Here is a 20,233-nt window from a genome sequence, read left to right as displayed (position 1 = left end):
TCTGCCTGGTGGGGGGTCTCCAGGTCTTCATTTGTTTAGAATATCAGCAGAGGACTGGGAAACCAGTGCAGGTAAGAAAGATCTGATCAATTACTACATATTGTTGTTACCTTGAGTAAGAAATAAAGGGACTATTTTGGAAAAACCCTCTGACTGATGTTTGTTGCTTTGAGTTTTGAACCTTTTATTCAATGCTTTATTTAAAAATCGAATTATTCGCTGATTTAGGGCCTGATAAAGACAAGGGAGTGTTCGCTGATCTTTGGCTTAAAATTTCCCCCAAACCACTTCTGCAAGTCACTTTCATTCTTTGAGTGTGTTTCCTCATAGGCAAAATGGCAATAATAATGCTTAGCTTGCAAAGTTGCTGTGAGGCTGTATGTGCTTAGTGCGGTGAGCACAGAATAAATAAAAGGTAGTGATGCTTCCTCATATTTCATGGGTCCTTCAAAAATAGGGTCTGAGTCTAACTCATTTCTCCTGTTTGATTCTTCTTGTCCTGATTGGCCTCAGTTTCCCCCACTGTAACATTCACATTGGTCTAGAATAAAACTGGCATTTCCCTTGGCCAAAACTGTCCTTCATGGAAGTTTGGTTTGGCCCAGATATAGGGCTTAAAGAAGAAACCCGAGCCAACGTCTACAAGTTGAGTGATTTTATATAGAAATCTAGAATTCCATCTTCTCTTGAAAAAACAGTCAATTTGGCCACCATGAGTCGCTATCCCTGCATGGCAACAATTGCCTGGAGCCAAGCAGCAGCTGCCCACTTACGCAGAGCATACACTGTCAGTTTGGCCAGAGGCCATCGGGCCTGCTCTACTCATTTACATGATCTGCTTGATCCTACAGGCATTGCCACTTACGGCCCTCTGGGCAACTGGAAACAGTCTATGCCAGGCAGAGGGTAGGTACTTCATTGCTCAATGAATACATACCCTACTCTTTTTCCTCTACCATTTTCTTATCTAGCCATGTTAGGAAATCCCAGTTATTGGATAAGGTGATTCTCACTTTGAAACATGAATTGAACAAATCGGTTAGAGTCGCGATAGTCTGGGTTATACTGTGGTAACAAACAACTCGTATATCACAGTGCCTTATAACAACAACGGTTTATTATTTGTTCACGTACATAAACCTAGACACAAAGTGAAAACATCTTCATGTTTCCACATGCAGGGGTATACACATGAGTGCACAGGTATGTCAGCAATCACAAGAGGAATAAAAACTCTGGCATATGAACTCACACAGAACCCCGCTGAGAGACTGATCAACTTAGATTGCACAGTCCTGTCTTTATGAGACAGAAAAAGGCCCCAGCATCCAAAAGAGTAAGGGACAGAGGTACAAGAATATCCACCCTCAGCCAAGGAGTTGCCCCATATAATAAAAAGCTTATAAAACACCTGAAGGCTTTAAAAAAAGACGTTAAGCGTTTTGGACGTTAACCATTTTGCACATTCAGAAACTGGATACCAAATAGGCAGTGCTCTATTGAGGCCTCCTCCTCTGGGTTCCTAGCTCAAGAGGGAGATGCATCCCAGATGTCCAATAGGCAGCGAGATGGAGCTGGCTGGCCTGGGGCGGAGAGAGGGGCTGGGAGGCTGGAATCCTTTATCTCCAGCAGGAGCTGTGGACAGAAAGGAAGGGGCCAGAGCCAGGTCACATCCACATCCCCTTCCAGATCTACTCTTTTTATGCGTCCCGCCCAACCAAAGATTTGTCACCTGGACTGTTGCATAGACCTCTTCCTCTCTGATTTCCCCATCTCCCATCTTGCCTCCCCCAATCCTTCCATCAAAGCCACCACGACTCTTTTTGTCAAGCTCAGGGTCTCTGAAATTGTTCTCCCTAGCTCAGAAAACGTTCCCTGGCTCCTCACTACCCACAGTTGCTGGTCCAGCCTCCTAAGCCTGACCTGTCAGACCTCTGTGATTGGTATCCTCTCCAGCCTCATCCCTTTCTGTTCCAGCAGTCCCTCCAGGGGTGTTTCTTCACTGACACACCATGCTCCATTCACCATTTGGATCTGGGAATGCCTAGCCTTCCCTCCCAGCCTCCCCAGTTGTTTATCCCCCCTCGGAGCTCCTCCAGCCCCTCCTCTCTGGGCACATCGTTAAAATTTGGCCACAAAACACAGCTTGCAAGGGCATCCAGGCTCCGCATCTAGACTGGAAGCTCCCGGAAGGCAGAGACCAGACCTCCTTCCAGACCAAGCCCTTTATCACCTCTGTATGTCCTCCCCAGACCACAGTAGGCCACAGGGGGCTGAGCATAGACCCTGGGCTGAAAGTCAAGAGGGCCGGTTCTTCCACTTGATATGCTGCATGCATATCAGAGAGGGCAAGTCCCTGCCACTCTCAGGGCCTCAGCTTCCTTCTTTCTTGACATCAGGGCACTGAACGCTTGCTGTTGCGCACAAAGCTCAATAAACCGAAGATTCACTAAACAGCCCTCAACTACCATCTCGGGAGTCATACTGAGGAGCTTGGGTGCTGGGCCCCAAGGAGATTCAACTTACTGACTCTGATTTTTCAGTTAGAACCTGCTTACCACAAGGACCCCCATTCCCCAGCTATTCCCACCCTGTATTCTCCTTTCAGGGAGCAGGCTACCTGGTGGGTTGCAAGGCTGGTGCAGGGAGATGGAGTCAGGAGGGGCCTGGGCAGAGTTTCTCAGAGTCAGCAGAGCCTCAGCGGCCTCCAGCTTCCGCTGCCACTCTGAGTGGGCAGAAACCAAAGCCTGGTCAGAGACTTTGGGGACCTGCAAAGGAAAGTGCATGAGAGAATAGGCACTGGGAAACTACACCTCTTCCCAATACGACAAGTGCCCCTTCAGCCCCCTGTTCCCTCAACCTCCTCCCCCCACCCCCACCAAGGCCTTCTGCTCTTCCCATCCACTAAACTCCGCCCCTCCCAGGGTTCTGGACCCCACTACTTTCCCAGGACCTGTGGCTGCAGTAGAAGAGGGTCAAGGGTGGCACAGGGCTGGAGGATCAGAGTTGAGCATCTAGAAACAAGGAAAGGAGAGGCCAGGGGATTAAATCCGCTGGCGGACACATACTACCAGTAGACAGAAAGAGGGGCAGGATTTTGCAATATCTGGATGTGAGAATCCCAATGCCTGCTGGACCATTAGTCATTGTGGCTGGGGCAAGTCCCTTCTCCTGCTTGGCCAGGTTTCTTTTCCATACCTCTTTTTCCTGACAGGGACGCTTATTCCTACCAGCTCTTTCCTCCCAGGGCAATGGTGAAAATCATGGGAAATTACAGGTGTCCGTGTTTTAATTTGCAAAACACCTGGAGAGATGTGATTACTGTCCCTGTTCAGGGACTGGTTCTCACTTCCATATTGCCCAGTCCCCATGGGTCTTGAAGGGTCTCCAGGAAGCTTTCTCTAATGGCCTCTGGGCTTTGCCCTGGGCCTCTGTGGCCCTCGCTAGCACGGACCCCACCTTTCAGCAGGACCTTCTATCCCATCCACCTGTTTCATGTGGCATAACAACCCCCATTTGTTGAAGCCCTACTATGTGGCAGGCCTTGTGCCAGTTCCCTTTTCAATGTTATGGGTATAGAATATTGTCCTCAGTACATCCATAGGGAAATGGAGGTTCAGACACATAAAGTCACTTGTCCAAAGTCTCACAAATAGAAAATAGCAAAGCTAGGAGAGCCCTGTCCTCGCCCGTTAGTATTAGATGCTGCCTTGCCCTCCTCCTCCTTCTCCTCCTCCTCCTCTCCCTCCTCCTCCTCCCCCTGCTCCTCCTCCCCCTCCACCTCCTCCTCCTCCTCCTCCCCCTCTTCCTCCTCCATCTCCCATGGCATCAAGGACAAGGTTAGGCACACAAGACACAACCTGCTCCATGGTCCTCACGCTACTCACATGCTGGGCAGGGCAGGGGCCCTGTGGGGATCCCCAGAAGGAGAAACCAGTTGCTGCTCCAAGGTCACTGGAGTACACGGCAGAGACAAAGGTTCTGGGGCCTGGCCAAGCAGCAGAGCCCCTTGGGAGCTCCCCTGCAGGGGCAGAGAGCACAGGTTGCAGTCAGGTACCAGGCCAGCCATGGAGAGAGGAAGTGTGGACATGTTTTAGGATGAGGATAGGAGCCTAGAATGTCAGAGCTCCGAAGACCTTGAAGACCAGCCAGTCTTGCCTTTCATTTTGCAACTGGGGAAATTGAGGCCCAGGGAGGAGAAGTGATATTTCCCAAGGTCACATGGTGAGCTGGTGATAGGATTGGAGATGAAACCCATGTCCTTGGGACACGGTGAAAGATGTCTGGACAGTGGCTGGGTGGGAGCCTGCCCGACTGGTCACCGACTCTCCTTACCTCCTCGGGGGCTGTGAAGATGTGGGTCTCGGGCTGCAGCATGTTGTTCTCCTTCCCAGCTGTGAAAGACCAGGAACAGCTTTGGTGAGTCTTTCCCCCAACCCCACCCCACTTCACCCCACCTCCAGTCGCAGGTCTCATCTCACCATGGAGCTCTTCGATTGCCCTGTCCCCCAGCTCTCTCCTTCCTACAAACACTTGGTAGACAACATTGGTGACATTTTGCACCTGGGCACACTAAGGTCCAGGGAGCAATTTGCCCCAGGTCGCACTGCAATTCTGTGACAGGACTGGTGACAGAACCACTCATGCTTCCTCCACCCAAACTCTGGCTCCCTCCCTTGCCAGAAACACTCACTGAGGGCTCCTGCTCTGATGGTCAAATTCCTGACACGGATGGGAGCTTTGGGAGGGGCAGCCATACTCCTTATTGGTCCTTGAGCCAGGTGTCTCTTTGATCGTGCCCGCTGCTCCCTCTTCAAGGCACTCACAGCAGGCAAGACCCTGAGGCGTTCTCTGAAGTAAAGGATTGCAGGGCTAAGATTAGTCCCATTTAGAGGAGGTCTGGCCCCTCCGCATCTCAGACACCATACTCATGAGAAGAGGGCACAACTGTGACACTCGCAGGCCTGGAAGAGGCAGAAATGCTTGTGGCCCCTGATTTGGGCAGTGATACCATGGTTGTGGCAGCGGTCACAGCAACCTATAGCTCTTCTGGGGCCAAGTTCAGTCCCCCATGGGGCTCCAGTCTGACGCCCTGTGGTGCATTCAGAGTCAGAGGGGCAGCAGGGTGCAGCGGGTATTTATTTGTCCTCAGTACATCCATAGGGAAATGGAGGTTCAGACACACGGGATCCACGCTTCTAGGGTCAGGAGCGGAGGTCAGAATGGCCACGTGATCCCCTACCCCCAACGTACTTCCTCTGCCCTTGGAAAACCCTGTCTGAGGTGGCTCAATGCTCCTTCTCCATCCTTCTCACCGCTGGAATCAGATTGCCTTCCCTCCCCTTCTTCTCCCATGGTTTTCGCCAGCCTTCACTGCGACCCCCTTGCTGATGTTGCCTCCTTCCCAGAAGCCCCACTCACACATAGCCCCTTGCCAAGAAACTCTTGGAATGGATCCCATACCCATTCAATGCAGTCATTATTCTCCTTGCTTACCATCACTTCACCATAGACCCCACTTTCAGGCATGCACATGCACTCCCCTGCCCTCTTCCACCATTACTACACCCCCTTCTTGTGTATCGTCCTGCACTCTGCCAAACCCACGTATTATTCCTGGCATCCACTTCACCAATTCTCTTCCGAACCTCCTGCATTCATTCACTCCCCACACAGGATTTTGTGCCACCAGCACTCAATTCCATTGTCAGTCTCTTCTATGCCCTATATTCAATTTTCCCCTCACATTTCATGCTGGTTCATGCTGATTTTTTTCTTGGACTCCACCTTACACTTAACTATTCCCTTGCTCCCCCTTTGAGCTGATTTCCCTCTTGTATCCCATGAAATCATATTGTTCTCCTGGATCCCTGGCCCTCTTTCAGTTACTAATTTCATTCATCCCTTCATGCATCCCCCCCCCTTTTTTTTTTTTTTTTTTTTTGAGACGGAGTTTCACTCGTTACCCAGGCTGGAGTGCAATGGTGTGATCTCGGCTCACTGCAACCTCTGCCTCCCGGGTTCAAGTGATTCTCCTGCCTCATCCTCCCGAGTAGCTGGGATTACAGGTGCCTGCCACCACACCTGGCTAATTTTTTGTATTTTTTTTTTTTTTAGACGGAGTCTCGCTCTGTCGCCCAGGCGGGAGTGCAGTGGCGCAATCTCGGCTCACTGCAAGCTCCGCCTCCCGGGTTCACGCCATTCTCCTGCCTCAGCCTCCCGCGTAGCTGGGACTACAGGCACCCGCCATCACGCCCGGCTAATTTTTTTGTACTTTTAGTAGAGACGGGGTTTCACTGTGTTAGCCAGGATGGTCTCGATCTCCTGACCTCGTGATCCGCCCGCCTCGGCCTCCCAAAGTGCTGGGATTACAGGCGTGAGCCACCGCGCCCGGCCATTTTTTGTATTTTTTAATAGAGACGGGGTTTCACATGTTGGCCAGGCTGATCCACCTGCCTCGGCCTCCCAAGGTGCTGGGATTACAGGCGTGAGCCACCGGGCCCGGCCGATTCCCTTGACTCTTCATTCAGCAGGTACCTGTTGAGCCTCCTATGAAGTGTCAGGTTCTGATCTAGCCAGTAGGGAACTCCTCAGTGCAGTAGTGTTTCTCTTGGACTGACACACCTTTTCTGCTTTCATGAAAACCCACACATTCCCTCCACAGCCTCCCCAAAATCTTCCATAATCCTCTCCACACTTCAACAATTGTGCTTGAGCACACCATTTCCCCCCACCCCCACCCCACCCCACACACGCAGTCCCACCACCCTGGAGCGCACCACTTCCTCAGGAAGCCCAATCATCCACTCCCTCCCGGACCTCCGAATCAAAAGCAATCCCATGAGCCCTGCCTCATTGGCCAAAGGCCAGGGCTCAGGGGGCTGGAGAAAGGAGTCCTCCCAAAAGGGATTCCGGGAGAGCTGAGGGCGCGATGGGACATCAGGAGCAGTTGGGGGCTCCCTGCTGAGGTAGCAGAGAGGGGAACGGGTTGGGAATCTGGCTCAGGAGGGTGGGAGGAAATAAGAGGCGTGGGGAACGAGGACCTAATTCTGATGTCAGCCTGTGGTTGCCTCAGCCTCCAGCAAGTCAGAACCAGTCAGACGGTCTGAGGGAAGATCCAGCTTCTGCTTCCCTTCCCGCCCTTGCCACAAAGGCCAATGAGCTCTTGCGCTGCCTTCGACCTCCCGCCGCTGTGGCTGGCGACCAATGAACCTCGAGATCTCTTGACGCTCACGTTCTGAGGCCACGCCCCCATCACGTCCCGGTAGCTTCTCCTGCTCCCTGTACTAGGTCAGTCAAGAAATCGTGAAGTGATCGTTGAGCTTTATGCTCCCCAGGACTTGTTTCCCAGATTAGTCTCCCTTCGGGTGTGAAATATTTGGTGTGCATGCATTTATAACTCATGTACTTGGTATTTTGTAATTTACCTTTTAAAAATTCAGCATGTGATTAAAGATCGATCCATATTTCCATGCCGCAGATTCCCAATCAGTGGTGACTTTGCAACCCCCAGGGAACAATGCTTGGAGACACTTTCGTCCATATTTGTGTGTCTCTGTTTATGAACTCCCTGTTATGTTCCACAGATAAATGTGTCTATTCCTGTACCACTACTAAATTGTCTTAAATTTTTTCACTTCGCAATACATCTTGACATCTGCTAGGGCAAGTCCCTGCATGGTGTTCATCATCTCCAAACACATCTTTGCTATTCTTTGCCATTCTTTGCCTTCATGTCCTTCCGCACGAATTAGTATGCAATGTCAAGTCTCCCCAGACTCAGTCGTAACAGCTTTGGATTGCATTTTCACTGAATCTATGGATCAGTTAGGGGGAGAATCTACTATCTGTAGAATACTCAGCCTTCCTGTTCACCAACTTGGGATGTCTCCACTTATGTGCGTCCTTAATGTTTTAATCTTTCAGTTCAGTTTTTAGTTTCATCTTTTGTATATTTAGATCTTGCACATCATTTATTGTATTTATTCCAAGATACTGTAGATTGTTGCTGTTCTTGTACTTGATGTCTGTTTAAAAGGACAATTTCTATTGGGATCTAATTTACAGAAATGCCTTTAACTTTTAAAAACGTGACTTGATCTTAAAGTCTGTCAACATGCTAAACTCTATAGTAGGCGTTCTGGGATTATCTGTGAGTTTATGCATAGTAGAAATAGAATTGAAGTTATGGGGGTTTTTTGTTTGTATTTTTTGTTTTTTGTTTTTTTGGTTGGTTGGCTGTTGGTTTTTTAACAGCGCTGGCTAGGAAATTTAGTACAAGATCTAATAGCGACAGCAAAATTGGGCTTCTTTGGGTTGTTCCGGATTTTAAAAGGAATGCTGCCAGCATTTCCATATTAACACTGTTTCCTTGTGTTTTCCTTAACTTTTCCTTTCCTTTTCTTTGCTTTCCTTTCCCTTCCCTTCCCTTCCTTTCCTTTCCGTTCTTTCCTTTCCTCCTTCCTTCCTTCCTTTCTTCTTCCTCTCTCCCTACACCACACCACCTCCACCCCCGAATGTCTTAGGCCTTTTGTCCTTCTGCATAAATTAGCATGCAATTTCAAGTTTCCCAAAAACTCGGTTGTAACAGATTTGGACTGCATTTTCACTGAATCTATGGATCAGTTATGGGAGAATCCATTATCTCTAGAATACCCAGCCTAGGTAACTTCCAGGTTTTTTCCAAAACCTTCAGCCAAGTTTAACTTATAATCCAAAAGGTTAAAAAATCATAAATGTATATCTTAATCAGTTTTCTATCTCTTTCTTTCTTTTCCTTTCTTTCTTTCTTTCTTTCTTACCCTTTCTTTCTCCCTTTCTCTCTCTCTTTCTCTTTCTCCTTCCCTCCTTCCTCCCTCCCTCCTTCCCTCCCTCCCACCCTTCCTTCCTTCCTTCCTCCCTTGGGTTGCTTTCTTTATTTGATTTGTAAACAAAGAAGAAACAAAAAAGCAGCCCCTCACTCTGTCACCCAGGCTGCTGAAGTGCAGTGTCGTGATCTTGGTTCACTGCAACTTCCACCTCCTGGGCTCAAGCAATCCTCCTGCTTCAGCCTCTCAAGTACCTGGGACTACAGGCACACGACCATCCCCAGCTAATTTTCGTATATTTTGTAGAGACGGGGTTTCTCCATGTTGCCCAGGCTATCGTGAACTCCTGGGCCCAAGCAGTCCGCCCGACAAAAGTGCTGGGATTACAGGTGTGAGCCACCAAGCCAGGCCTCTTAATGAGTTTTCAAAAATTAAACATACGCATGCAATTAGTATCTAGAACAGGCAACAAAATATATGAGCAACACACAAACCTCTCTCGGGTCCCCTTCCAGTTACAGCTTTGCTAATGTCAAACCAGCTTTCCTCTCCCACAGTAAATGTAACTTAGCTATGGTGTATTAATTTTTTTGTGTATGGTACATTAGAGCAGTGGTCCTAAAACACTAGCTTGCATCAGAATCACCCAGAGGGCTTGATAAAACAAAGATTTCTGAGCTCTGTATCTGTATTCTCAGACGACAAGATCTGGGGTGGGACCCAGAGTTTGCTTTGCTTTGCTTTGCTTTGCTTTGCTTTTTCTCTTTGCTTTGCTTTGCTTTTTCTCTTTGCTTTTCTTTTCTTTTTTCTTTTTTTTTTTTTTTGACGGAGTTTCGCTCTTGTTGCCCAGGTTTCAGTGCAATGGCGCGATCTCGGCTCACCGCAAACTCCGCCACCCGGGTTCAAGACATTCTCCTGCCTCAGCCTCCCGAGTAGCTGGGATTACAGGCATTCACCACCACGCCCGGTTAATTTTGTATTTTCAGTAGAGACGGGGTTTCTCCGTGTTGGTCAGGCTGGTCTCAAACTCCTGACCTCAGGTGATCCACCCGCCTGGGCCTCCCAAAGTGCTGGGATTACAGGCGTGAGCCACCAGGCTCAGCCGAGTTTGCTTAGCAAACAAGTTCCCTGGTGATGCTAACACTGCTGGTAGGGGACCACATTTTGAGAACGACAGCACAAGAGAGGATAACATAAGGAACCTCCAAATATCCATCTCCCAACTGCAACCATTAACGACTCATGGCCAATCACATTTCATACATATCCTCTCCTCTCCCCCTCCTCCAGGTTATTTTCAAGCAAATATCAGAAATCAAAAAAGTACAAAAATCATACGTGGATATCTTAATGTATCTTATTTGATTTGTAAACATTTCAGTGCGTAACTCTAAATATGAGGAATCTATTTTCCTCAACGTTTTATTTTGAAAATACACAAAGCTGAGGGGGTAATACAGTGAACAATCTGATGCCTAGATTCACGTTGTCTCATTGCTTTATCTCTCAGTAATTTTTTTTCTTGCCTAACCACGTAGCAGTTCCAAACACTTCACCCAGTTACTTCAGCATGCACCTCCTAAACACTAGAATGTACTCCTATGAAACCACAGTGCCATTATCACATTGAAGAAATGTAACAATGAAGGGGTAATATTATCCAAGTTCACATACAGTTCATATTTAAATTTCACCAAATGTCCCAATAATATCCTTTGGAAAGACTTTTTGGGGGATCAACAATCCAGTCAAGCATGGTACACTGCACACAGTTGTCATGTCTCTTTAGTGTCCTCTAGTTGCAAACAGTACCCCAACCAATTTTTTAAACCTTCCATGACGATGACATTTTTTCCAGAGCCGAGGCCTGTTGTCTTGTAAAGTGTCCCACAATACGGGCTGGCCTGATATTTGCCTCTTGTTTATATTTATGTTTGACACTTTGGGTACGAATATTAAGAAGGTGATGAGCAGTTCACATTATGTCACATCTGGAGGCTCCTAACGCCAGTTTCTCTAGTTATCGGTGATGCTGTTTGTATTCATCAGTTTTATCACTTAACTAAGGTATTTTTCAGACAGAGTACTACACTGGGAAGGTACTTCTCTCCCTTTGTGATTAATAAGTAGTCTGTCAGGATATTTCGATGACATGCGGATATTCTGCTCTCCAACAAAATTTTACCTCTTGGCCTTAGTATTCATTCAGGGCTCCTGCCTGATTTGATTATTACTTTGTTGGTTAAAAAACGGTGATTTCTCTAATTCTATAATTCATTTCTGCTTTTATGGATGGGCATTTTGATGTAAAAAAGCTCATCTCACCCCCTCCCCCACCTCATTGTTGTCGATGTTGCATTTGCTGTGGCAGAGACAGAGCACAAGCTGTTTATTCGTTTTGTTGAAAGAAATGTAAAGAGAATAAACTGGACAATATTAAGAGAAATGTAAGCAAATACATGATGAATTTGATAAGAATTTTCCCTCTAACAGTCTAATCAGATTGACAAAATTCGTTGCCTGAAATTAGAATTAATTGGTCAGCAATAGCAAAAAAAGGCAGTTTATGATAATTATTAAGAGGATCTGAGGTTATTAATTTGGCCAACTAAAAAATGGCTTGGATCTTGTAGAATACACACACACAGACACACACACACACATTTTTGGTGGAGACGTCGTAAAAAGGTATTGTTATTTCAGTTACATAACGCATAATAGAAAATTATGAGACCATATATAATATTTTACAAAACGCAGAAGGCCTTCACCCAAGTCGCCACTCAAATGTCCATGTAATACAAGACCTTTCTAACAGTATGGAAGAATAGTTGATTCAAAGTCTGAAAAATTTCAACTACCTTACTTTTAGCATTACATGAATCATGGGAAATTTTGTCTCCAAGAACTTTCCAATTTGCAAAGACACGCTCGTAGCATGAAAAATTGAACTCATAGTGCAGTTATTTGGGTATCATGTCTACCTCTTAGAAAGGAAATTGAGTTAATTGTGAAAGACATTGCAGAAACTAGTTTCTATGGTGAAAGACAGGGATCTGGCTGTTAATTCAAAAATCAAATTTTGTTGTGATTTAAGTCAAGAGTCTGATGTTTCTTTTATTTCTTCTTTCCATTGTATGATTCATATTGAAAACATAAGGGCTTAGCTTCCTAAAGTCAACTATATGAAAAGTTTCATAACTACAGTTATTAAAGTCATTCAGTAAATATGCACAAAGGCAGTGAATCATCATAGGCTTATTTTGTCAGTCTTTGTTGAGTTTTGTATGTTTTATTGGTCTTCTTAAAGACCTCGGTTTTTATTTATTGATTTTCTCTATTATTTTTCAGGTTTCCATTTCATTGATTATTTTACCTATCTTTCACATTTCCTTCCTTCTGCTTCTTTCGCTCCTCTTTTTCTAGTTTAGTGTAGTGACATCATAGATTACTGCTTTGATAATTTTCCATTTGTCTAATGGAAGCACTTAATGGCATAAATTTTCCTTTCAACAATGCTTTAGCTTTGCACCACAGATGTTGACATGTTTTATAATGATTTCCATTCAGTTCAATTCACTTTCTGAAGTCCTGGAAGATTTAGTCTTCAGTATTCTTTTTATTTAAATTGGCCAATAAAAATTGTATATATTTGGGGTGTACAACATGATGTTTTGATAATAAGTATACACTGTGAAATGGCTAAATCAAGGTAATTATCATATGCATTACCTCACATACTTACCATTTTTTGTGTGTGGTGAGAACACCTAAAAACTACTCTCAGCAAATTTCAAGTATACAGCATATTGTTATCAACTATAGTCACCATGGTGTAGAATAGATCTTTTGAAATTATTCCTCCTGTCTAGCTGAAAGTTTGTATCCTTTGGTCAACATCTCCCCCACTCCCCCAAACTCCAGCCTCTGGTAACCACCATTCCACTCGCTACCTCTAAAAGATCGACTTTTTCACCTTCCACACATGGAAATGCCATGTGTTGTTGGAAACGCCATGATTTCCTTCTTTTACATGGCAGAACAGTATTCCATTGCGTATATAGACCACACTTTTCTTTATTCGTTAATCCGCTGATGAACACTTAGGTTCACTGTAAATCTTGGCTATTGTGAATAGTGATGCAGTGAAGATGGGAGCGCAGATATCTCTCTGACATGCTGATTTCATAGCTTTTGAATATAGTCCCAGAAGTGGGGAGGCTAGGTCATATGGTAGTTCTATTTTAACTTTATGAGGAACCTTCATACTGTTTTCCACAATGGCTCTCCTAATTTACATCTGGAAGATTTTCTCTTTAGCCCATGGATTGAGTGGCATCCTTAACACTGAGTGGTGGTGAAAATCCTGACATCATCCCAGCAGGGACAAAGAGGGGTGTCTCCTTATGGCCTGGTGGGAGTATATGTTGGAGATCTCCACATAATCCTGGTGATACGATAGCGCAAAGGGGCCCTCGTCTCTGCCCATGGAAATGAATGTGGAAGTCTACGCTCCCCACTAGATCTTTGCTGGCATGAGTGGGGAAGGGGCCGCAGAGTTTTCTGAGGCGTTCGACTGGAGTAGAGCAGTTATTGTGAAAAATATTTTCTGTCTTGTTTGGCTGCCTCTTTTCCGATCCTTAGGCTAGGCAGAACAGGCTTTTGTAGGTTTATTTCTTTGTTTCTTCACTTGTTTTGTTTAGTTTTGTTTCGTTTTGCCTGTGAATTTTGGCATTCCCTAGTAGCTGGTTTCTTCAGCTCCAAGTTTGGGATATATCAGGCAAAAACAAAACCCAAGGAACTCACCACCATGTCGTTCTGAGGTCCCCAGTTGGTCTACTTTCTTCTCTCCACTTTCAGCCTTATGTTTGTTTTATATATAGTGTCTAGAATTTTAAGTTGTACTTAGTGGGAAGAATAGGGAAATGTACAACTACACCATCTTTCCATCTTTCCAGAAGCAGCGGTCTCTATAAATTTATTTTAATTATAAAAGCAAATAATAATTATATATATTTATGGGGTACAATACGATGTTTTCATATATGTATACAATGCGGAATGATTAAACGAAGCTAATTAGCATATCCATCTCCTCACCTACCTATCATTCTTTTGTGGCGAGAACATTTACAATCTACTCTTTTAGCAGTTTCAAAACATGTAATACATTATTTTTAACTAGAAATGCTGTGCAATAGATCACTAAAGCTTCTTGCTCCTGTCTAACTGGAACTTTGTACTCTTTGACCAACATCTTCCCTTGCCGTATCCCCCCCAAGCCCCGTCACCCCCAGCCTCTGGCAACCATCATTCTACTCTCTGCTTCTATTAGATCAACTTTTTAGGATTCCACATGAGTGAGATCATGTGGTATTTGTCTTCCTTTTTTTTCTTTTATTTTTTAGTTGACACATAGTAGTTGTGCATATTTACGAGGTACAGAGTGATATTTTGATACTTCCATTCAATGTGTAATGACTATACCAGAGTAATTAGGGTATCCATCACCTCAAACATTTATCATTCCTTTGTGCTGGAAACATTCAAAATCCCCTCTTCCAGCTTTTTCTTAACATATACTATACGATACTGTTAACTATATTCAACCTACAGTGCTATAGAACACTAGAACTTATTCCTCCTATCGATCTGTAATATTGTATCCATTAGCCAACCTCTCTCTATCCTCCCCTCCCCTCTATACTTCCCAGCCTCTAGTAACCACAATTCTACTCTCTACTTCTATGAGCCCAGTTTCCTTCAGCTTCCACATATGAGTGAGAACCTGTGGTATTTGTCTTTCTGTGCCTACCTTGTGTCACTTAACATAAAATCCTCCAGGTTCATTCATGTTGCCTCGAATGACAGGACTTCATTCTTTCTGGTAGCCGAATAATGTTCTATTGTGCATAGATACCACATTTTCTTTATCCATTCATGTCGACGGACACTTAGGTTGATTCCGTATCTTAGCTATTGTGAATAGTGCTGCAATAAACATGGGGAAGCAAATCTTTCTTTGATAGACCGCCTTCCTTTCTTTTGGATAAATACTCAGTTGAGGGACTGTTGGATCATATGGTAGCTCTGTTTTTAGTTTTTTGAGAAACCTCCGTACTGTTTTCCATGATGTCTGCACTAATTTACACTCAGACCAACAATGTGTAAGAACACCCCTTTCTTCACATCCTCGCCAAAACTTATCTTTTTGTCCTTTTCATAATGGCCATTCTAACTGGGGTGAGAGGATATCTCATGGTAGTTTGGACTTGCATTTCCCTGATGATTAGTGAGGTTGAGCAATTTTCCATAAACTTCTTGGCGACTTGTATGTCTTCTTTTGAGAAATGTCTATTCCGATCCTTCGCTCATTCTTAATAGTGTTATTTGGGGGAGTTTTGCTGTTGAGTTCTTTGAACGTCTAGTGTATTCTGGATATCAGTCTCTTATCGGACGATTAGTTTGTAAGTATTTTCTCCCATTCTACAGGTTGTCTCCTCACTCTATTGATTGTTTCCTTTGCTGTACAGAAGCTTTTTAGTTTTATATGGTCCCATTTGCGTATTTTTGCTTTTGCTGCCTGTGCTTTTGTAGTCTTACCCATAAAATATTTGCCCTACTAGAACAATGCCCTGAAGCTTTGCTTTTCTCCTTTGTTATTTTTATAGTTTCAAGTCTTCCATTTAAGCCTTTAAGTTTCTATAACAATATCACGGTGTCTTGGTTACTATAGCCTTATAGTATATTTTGAAGTCAGGCAGAGTGATGCCTCCAGCTTTGTTTGTTTGCTTCCCCCAACCCCTCAGGATTTCTTTGTTTATTTGAGGTCTCTTGGGGTCCCATATGAATTTTAGGATATTTTTTTCTATTTCCGTAAAAAATATCGTTGGTATTTTGGGTGGGATTGCATTGAATCTGTAGATTGTTTTGGGTAATGTGGTCATTTAAGCAATTTTCATTCTTCTAATCCATAAGCATGGAATGCCTTGCCATTATTTTGTGTGCTCTTCAATTTTTTTTATCAGCGTCTTGAAGTTTTCATTGTGGAGATCTATCACATCCTCGGTCACATTTATTCCTAGATACTTTATTTTTTTTGTAGCTATTGTAAATGGGGTTGCCCTTTTTTTTTTTTAATTTTACTTTAAGTTCAGAGATACATGTGCAGAACGTGCAGGTTTGTTACATAAGTGTACATGTGCCATGGTGGTTTGCTGCACCTATCAATCCGTCATCTAGGTTTTAAGCCCCGCATGCATTAGGTATTTGTCCTAATGCCCTCCTTCCCCTTGCCCCCCACCCCCCACAGGCCCCAGTGTGTGATGTTCCCCTCCCTGCGTCCATGTGTTCTCATTGTTCAGCTCCCACCTATAAGTGAGAACATGCGGCGTTTGGTTTTCTGTTCCTGTGTTAGTTTGCTGAGAATGATGGCTTCCAGCTTCATCCATGTCCCCACAAAGGACATGAACTCATTCTTTCTTATGGCTGCAGGGGTTACTCTCTTGATTTCCTTTTCTGCTAGTTCATTATTGGTGCATAGAAGCACTACTGATTTTCGTACGTAGATTTTGTATCCTGCAACTCTATTGAATTTGTTTATCAGTTCTAAGAGTTTTCGGGGAGTCTTTAGGTTTTTCCATCTATCCGATCATGTCATCTGTGAAGGGGTGCAATTTGACGTCCTTTCTTTCCATTTGGATGTCATTTATTTCCTTCTGGTGCCTAATTGCTCTGGTAGGACGTTCAGTACTATGTTAAATAAGAGTGGTGAGAGTGGGCCTCCTTCTCTTGTTCCTGTTCTTAGAGAAAAGGCTTTCAGCTTTTCTCCATTCAGTATGATGTGGGTTAGTTATATATACAGCCTTTTATTATGTTGAGGTATATTCCATTTGTACCTAATTTGTTGAGAGCTTTTATCATGAAGTGACGCTGCATTTTGTCCAACACTTTTTCTGCATCTACTGAGCTGATCATATCATTTTCAATCTTTGTTCTGTTGATGAGACAGATTATTGATTTGTGTGTGTTGAACCATCCTTGCATTTCTGGGATAGATCCCAATTGATCGTGGTGTATTATCTTTTTGATGTGCTGTTGGATTCAGTTTGTTAGTATTTTGTTGAAGATTTTTGCACCTGTGTTCATCAGGGACACTGGCCGGCAGCTTTCTCTTCTTCATTGTGTCTTTGTCTGGTCTGGGCATCAGGGTAATGCTGGCCTTATAGAATGAATTAGGAAGAATTTCCTCCTCTTCCCCCACCTCCTCCCCCTCCCCCTCCCCTCCTGCCTTCCCCAACCCCCACCGCCACAGAAATAGCCAGGCAGGCAGGCTTGGGAAGGAGGGGCAAACACGGGGGCATGTGGTTCAGATGCACCTTGGTCCCAGGGCAATGGCAGCGGGGCCTGTGTTGGGCACATGAGCACTCCTGGACTCCACTATCTCCCGGCCCAGCAGACAGTAGGAGCTGCAGCCGCTTAGGGCAGGACACGGAGCCTTGGGGGTGGGCACCTAGAGCCATGTTTTGCTGCAGCTGCCCAGCACACTGAAGCCTTTTGGGCTCCACACAGGTTCAAGCAGTGCCTCTGCATCTTCTCCCTGTAGCTCTGCCTGCCAGCCCAAAGGGAACTCCTGTGTCTAGGATCTCAGAGGTCCACAGCAGGAATGTGGTGCCTTAGGGTTCCTTCACTCACCACTTCCTCGGGTCCAGTCTGTGTCCTGGGGCCAGTCGTGGCACCCAGCAATACCAAACAGGCAGTCCTGCTTCCTCCCTCTTCCACCACAGTGTCTTCCATTGCCCCTTTATTGAATTCCCATGTTTTCTCTCAAAAGATGTGTTTGAAGTGTGCAGATTTACTTAATATTTTGCTTCCTCTCTGGGGAAGAGACACATCCCAGCTGCACTTGGTCAACCATCTTTATTCCCAATCAAAATAAGCAATTCTGTCTGACAAAGCCATTGAAAAAATGCAAGAGAACACTAAGGAAAAAAAAAGCACGTATGTTGAATAGACTTTTTTTAATGGTATTTGAAAGACTCCCACGTATATCAAGAATATTTAAGGAACTCTATCATATGCAAACTGCCAGATTTTGGATTGAAAAAATAATAATTCAGAAAATTTTCAGTCTTTAATTCTGGATTTTTCCCCAGTTCCTAAGGTATGTCCACCTCCACTGAGTTAATATTCAGAAAGGTATATTTCATCTTTAATAACCAAAAATGAGTACTCCTGTGAAAGCTGTTAAAATGACAATCAGGAAATTCAGTAAATGTGGCAAATTGGCCATTATGTAAGTACATTAATTTGAGGAGAATTGATTGTGTTGTCACCTAGCATCACTAAGCATATCAGGGAGAGTCATGAACACGGAGGATCTCTCTCCCTGGCCACTTTACATCCATGGAAACACAGGGGAAAAGCAGCTCACTGTTGGTCAGGTGAGGCAACTGGATTCCAAATCTCTTAATTTGGGTCACTAAAACAGACTGGGTGTTTATGGCATTAAGAGGTTGCTCACAGGTAGAGCTGGCAAAATGGCCAAATAGGAACAGCTCCGGTCTGCAGCTCCCAGTGAGATCGACGCAGAAGGCGGGCGATTTCTGCATTTCTAACTGAAGTATCCAGTTCATCTCGTTGGTACTGGATGGACAGTGGGTGCAGCCCACGGAGGGCAAGCCAGAGCAGGGTGGGGTGTCGCCTCACCCAGGAAGCACAAGGGGTCAGGGGATTTCCCTTTCCTAGCCAAGGGAAGCTGTGATAGACTGTACCGGGAGGAACAGTACGTTCCAGCCCAGATACTGCACTTTTCGCATGGTCTTCACAACCGGCAGACCAGGAGATTCTCTCCAGCGCCTGGCTCAGCGGGTCCCACCCCCACGGAGCCCCGCAAGCTAAGATCCACTGGCTTGAAATTCTCGCTGCTAGCACAGCAGTCTGAGGTCGACCTGGGATGCTCGAGCTTGGTGGGGGGAGGAGCATCCACCACTGCCGAGGCTTGAATAGGCGGTTTTACCCTCACTGTGTAAACAAAGCCTCTGGGAAGTTTGAACTGGGCGGAGTCCACCGCAGCTCAGCAAGGATGACTGCCTCTCTAGATTCCTCCTCTCTAAGCAGGGCATCTCTGAAAAAAAAGCAGCATCCCCAGGCAGGGACTTTTAGATAAAACCCCCATCTCCCTGGGACAGAGCACCTGGGGGAAGGGGCGGCTGTGGGCACAGCTTCAGCAGACTTAAACGTCCCTGCCTGACAGCTTTGAAGAGAGCAGCAGTTCTTCCAGCACAGTGTTCAGGCTGTGATAAGGGAAGGACTGCCTCCACAAGTGGGTCCCTGACCCCCATGTATCCTGACTGGGAGACACCTCCCAGTAGGGTCCAACAGACACCTCATACAGGAGAGCTCTGGCTGGCATGTGGGGGGTGCCCCTCTGGGATGAAGCTTCCAGAGGAAGGACCAGGCAGCAATCTTTGCTGTTCTGCAGCTTCCGTTGGTGATACCCAGGCAAACAGGGTCTGTAGTGGACCTCCAGCAAACTCCAGCAGACCTGCAGCAGAGAGGCCTGACTGTTAGAAGGAAAACTAACAAACAGAAAGGAACGGTATCAACATCAACAAAAAGGACGTCCACTCAGAGACCCCATCCGAAGGTCACCAACATCAAAGACCAAAGGTAGATAAATCCACGAAGATGTGGAGAAACCAGCGCAAAAAGGCTGAAAATTCCAAAAACCAGAACACCTCTTCTCCTCCAAAGGATCACAACTCCTCACCATCAAGGGAACAAAACTGGACGGAGAATGAGTTTGACTAATTGACCGAAGTAGGCTTCAGAAGGTGGGTAATAACAAACTCCTCCAAGCTCAAGGAGCACGTTCTAACCCAACGCAAGGAAGCTAAGGACCTTGAAAAAGGGTTCGATGAATTGCTAACTAGGATAACCAGTTTAGAGAAGAACATGGATGACCTGATGGAGCTGAAAAAAACAGCACGAGAACTTCGTGAAGCATACACAAGTATCAATAGCCAAATCAATCAAGTGGAAGAAAGGATATCAGAGATTGAAGATCAACTCAATGAAATAAAGCGAGAAGACAAGATCAGAGAAAAAAGAGTGAAAAGAAACGAACAAAGTCTCCAAGAAATATGGGACTATGTGAAAAGACCAAACCTACGTTTGATTGGTGTACCTGAAGGTGACGGGGAGAATGGAACCAAGTTGGAAAACACTCTTCAGGATGTTATCCAAGAGAACTTCCCCAACCTAGCAAGACAGGCCAACATTCAAATTCGGGAAATACAGAGAACACCACAAAGATATTCCTCAACAAGAGCAAACCCAAGACACATAATCGTCAGATTCACCAAGGTTGAAATGAAGGAAAAAAATGTTAAGCACAGCCAGAGAGAAAGGTCGGGTTACCCACA

At 45.3% G+C, this 20,233-nt stretch overlaps 1 protein-coding gene across 5 annotated transcripts in view; it reads right to left on the bottom strand.

Moving 5' to 3' along the window:
• Window positions 1-1,097: 1,097 nt before the first annotated feature.
• DMRTC1B (DMRT like family C1B) overlaps window positions 1,098-20,233 on the bottom strand; it is a 73,397-nt gene continuing 54,261 nt past the window's right edge. For 3 of the 5 annotated variants that reach the window (XM_055376182.2, XM_055376185.2, XM_055376183.2), the window contains 6 exons: window positions 4,694-4,851; window positions 4,336-4,394; window positions 3,888-4,021; window positions 2,954-3,014; window positions 2,621-2,768; window positions 1,098-1,635 (listed from right to left, as the gene is read on the bottom strand). In XM_055376182.2, the coding sequence (XP_055232157.1) occupies window positions 1,523-1,635; window positions 2,621-2,768; window positions 2,954-3,014; window positions 3,888-4,021; window positions 4,336-4,394; window positions 4,694-4,757 (579 nt within the window). In that variant the 5' untranslated portion in view covers window positions 4,758-4,851 and the 3' untranslated portion in view covers window positions 1,098-1,522. Of the gene's footprint in view, window positions 1,636-2,620; window positions 2,769-2,953; window positions 3,015-3,887; window positions 4,022-4,335; window positions 4,395-4,693; window positions 4,852-7,043; window positions 8,834-20,233 lie in introns of those variants that run through there. The other 2 variants (XM_055376184.2, XM_055376188.2) reach the window with 2 other exon arrangements.

This window comes from Gorilla gorilla, chromosome X, assembly GCF_029281585.2.
Source record: "Gorilla gorilla gorilla isolate KB3781 chromosome X, NHGRI_mGorGor1-v2.1_pri, whole genome shotgun sequence".
NCBI lineage: Eukaryota > Metazoa > Chordata > Mammalia > Primates > Hominidae > Gorilla > Gorilla gorilla.
Note: the sequence above shows the minus strand (reverse complement) of the source record. Positions and strands in the feature narration are given on the sequence as shown.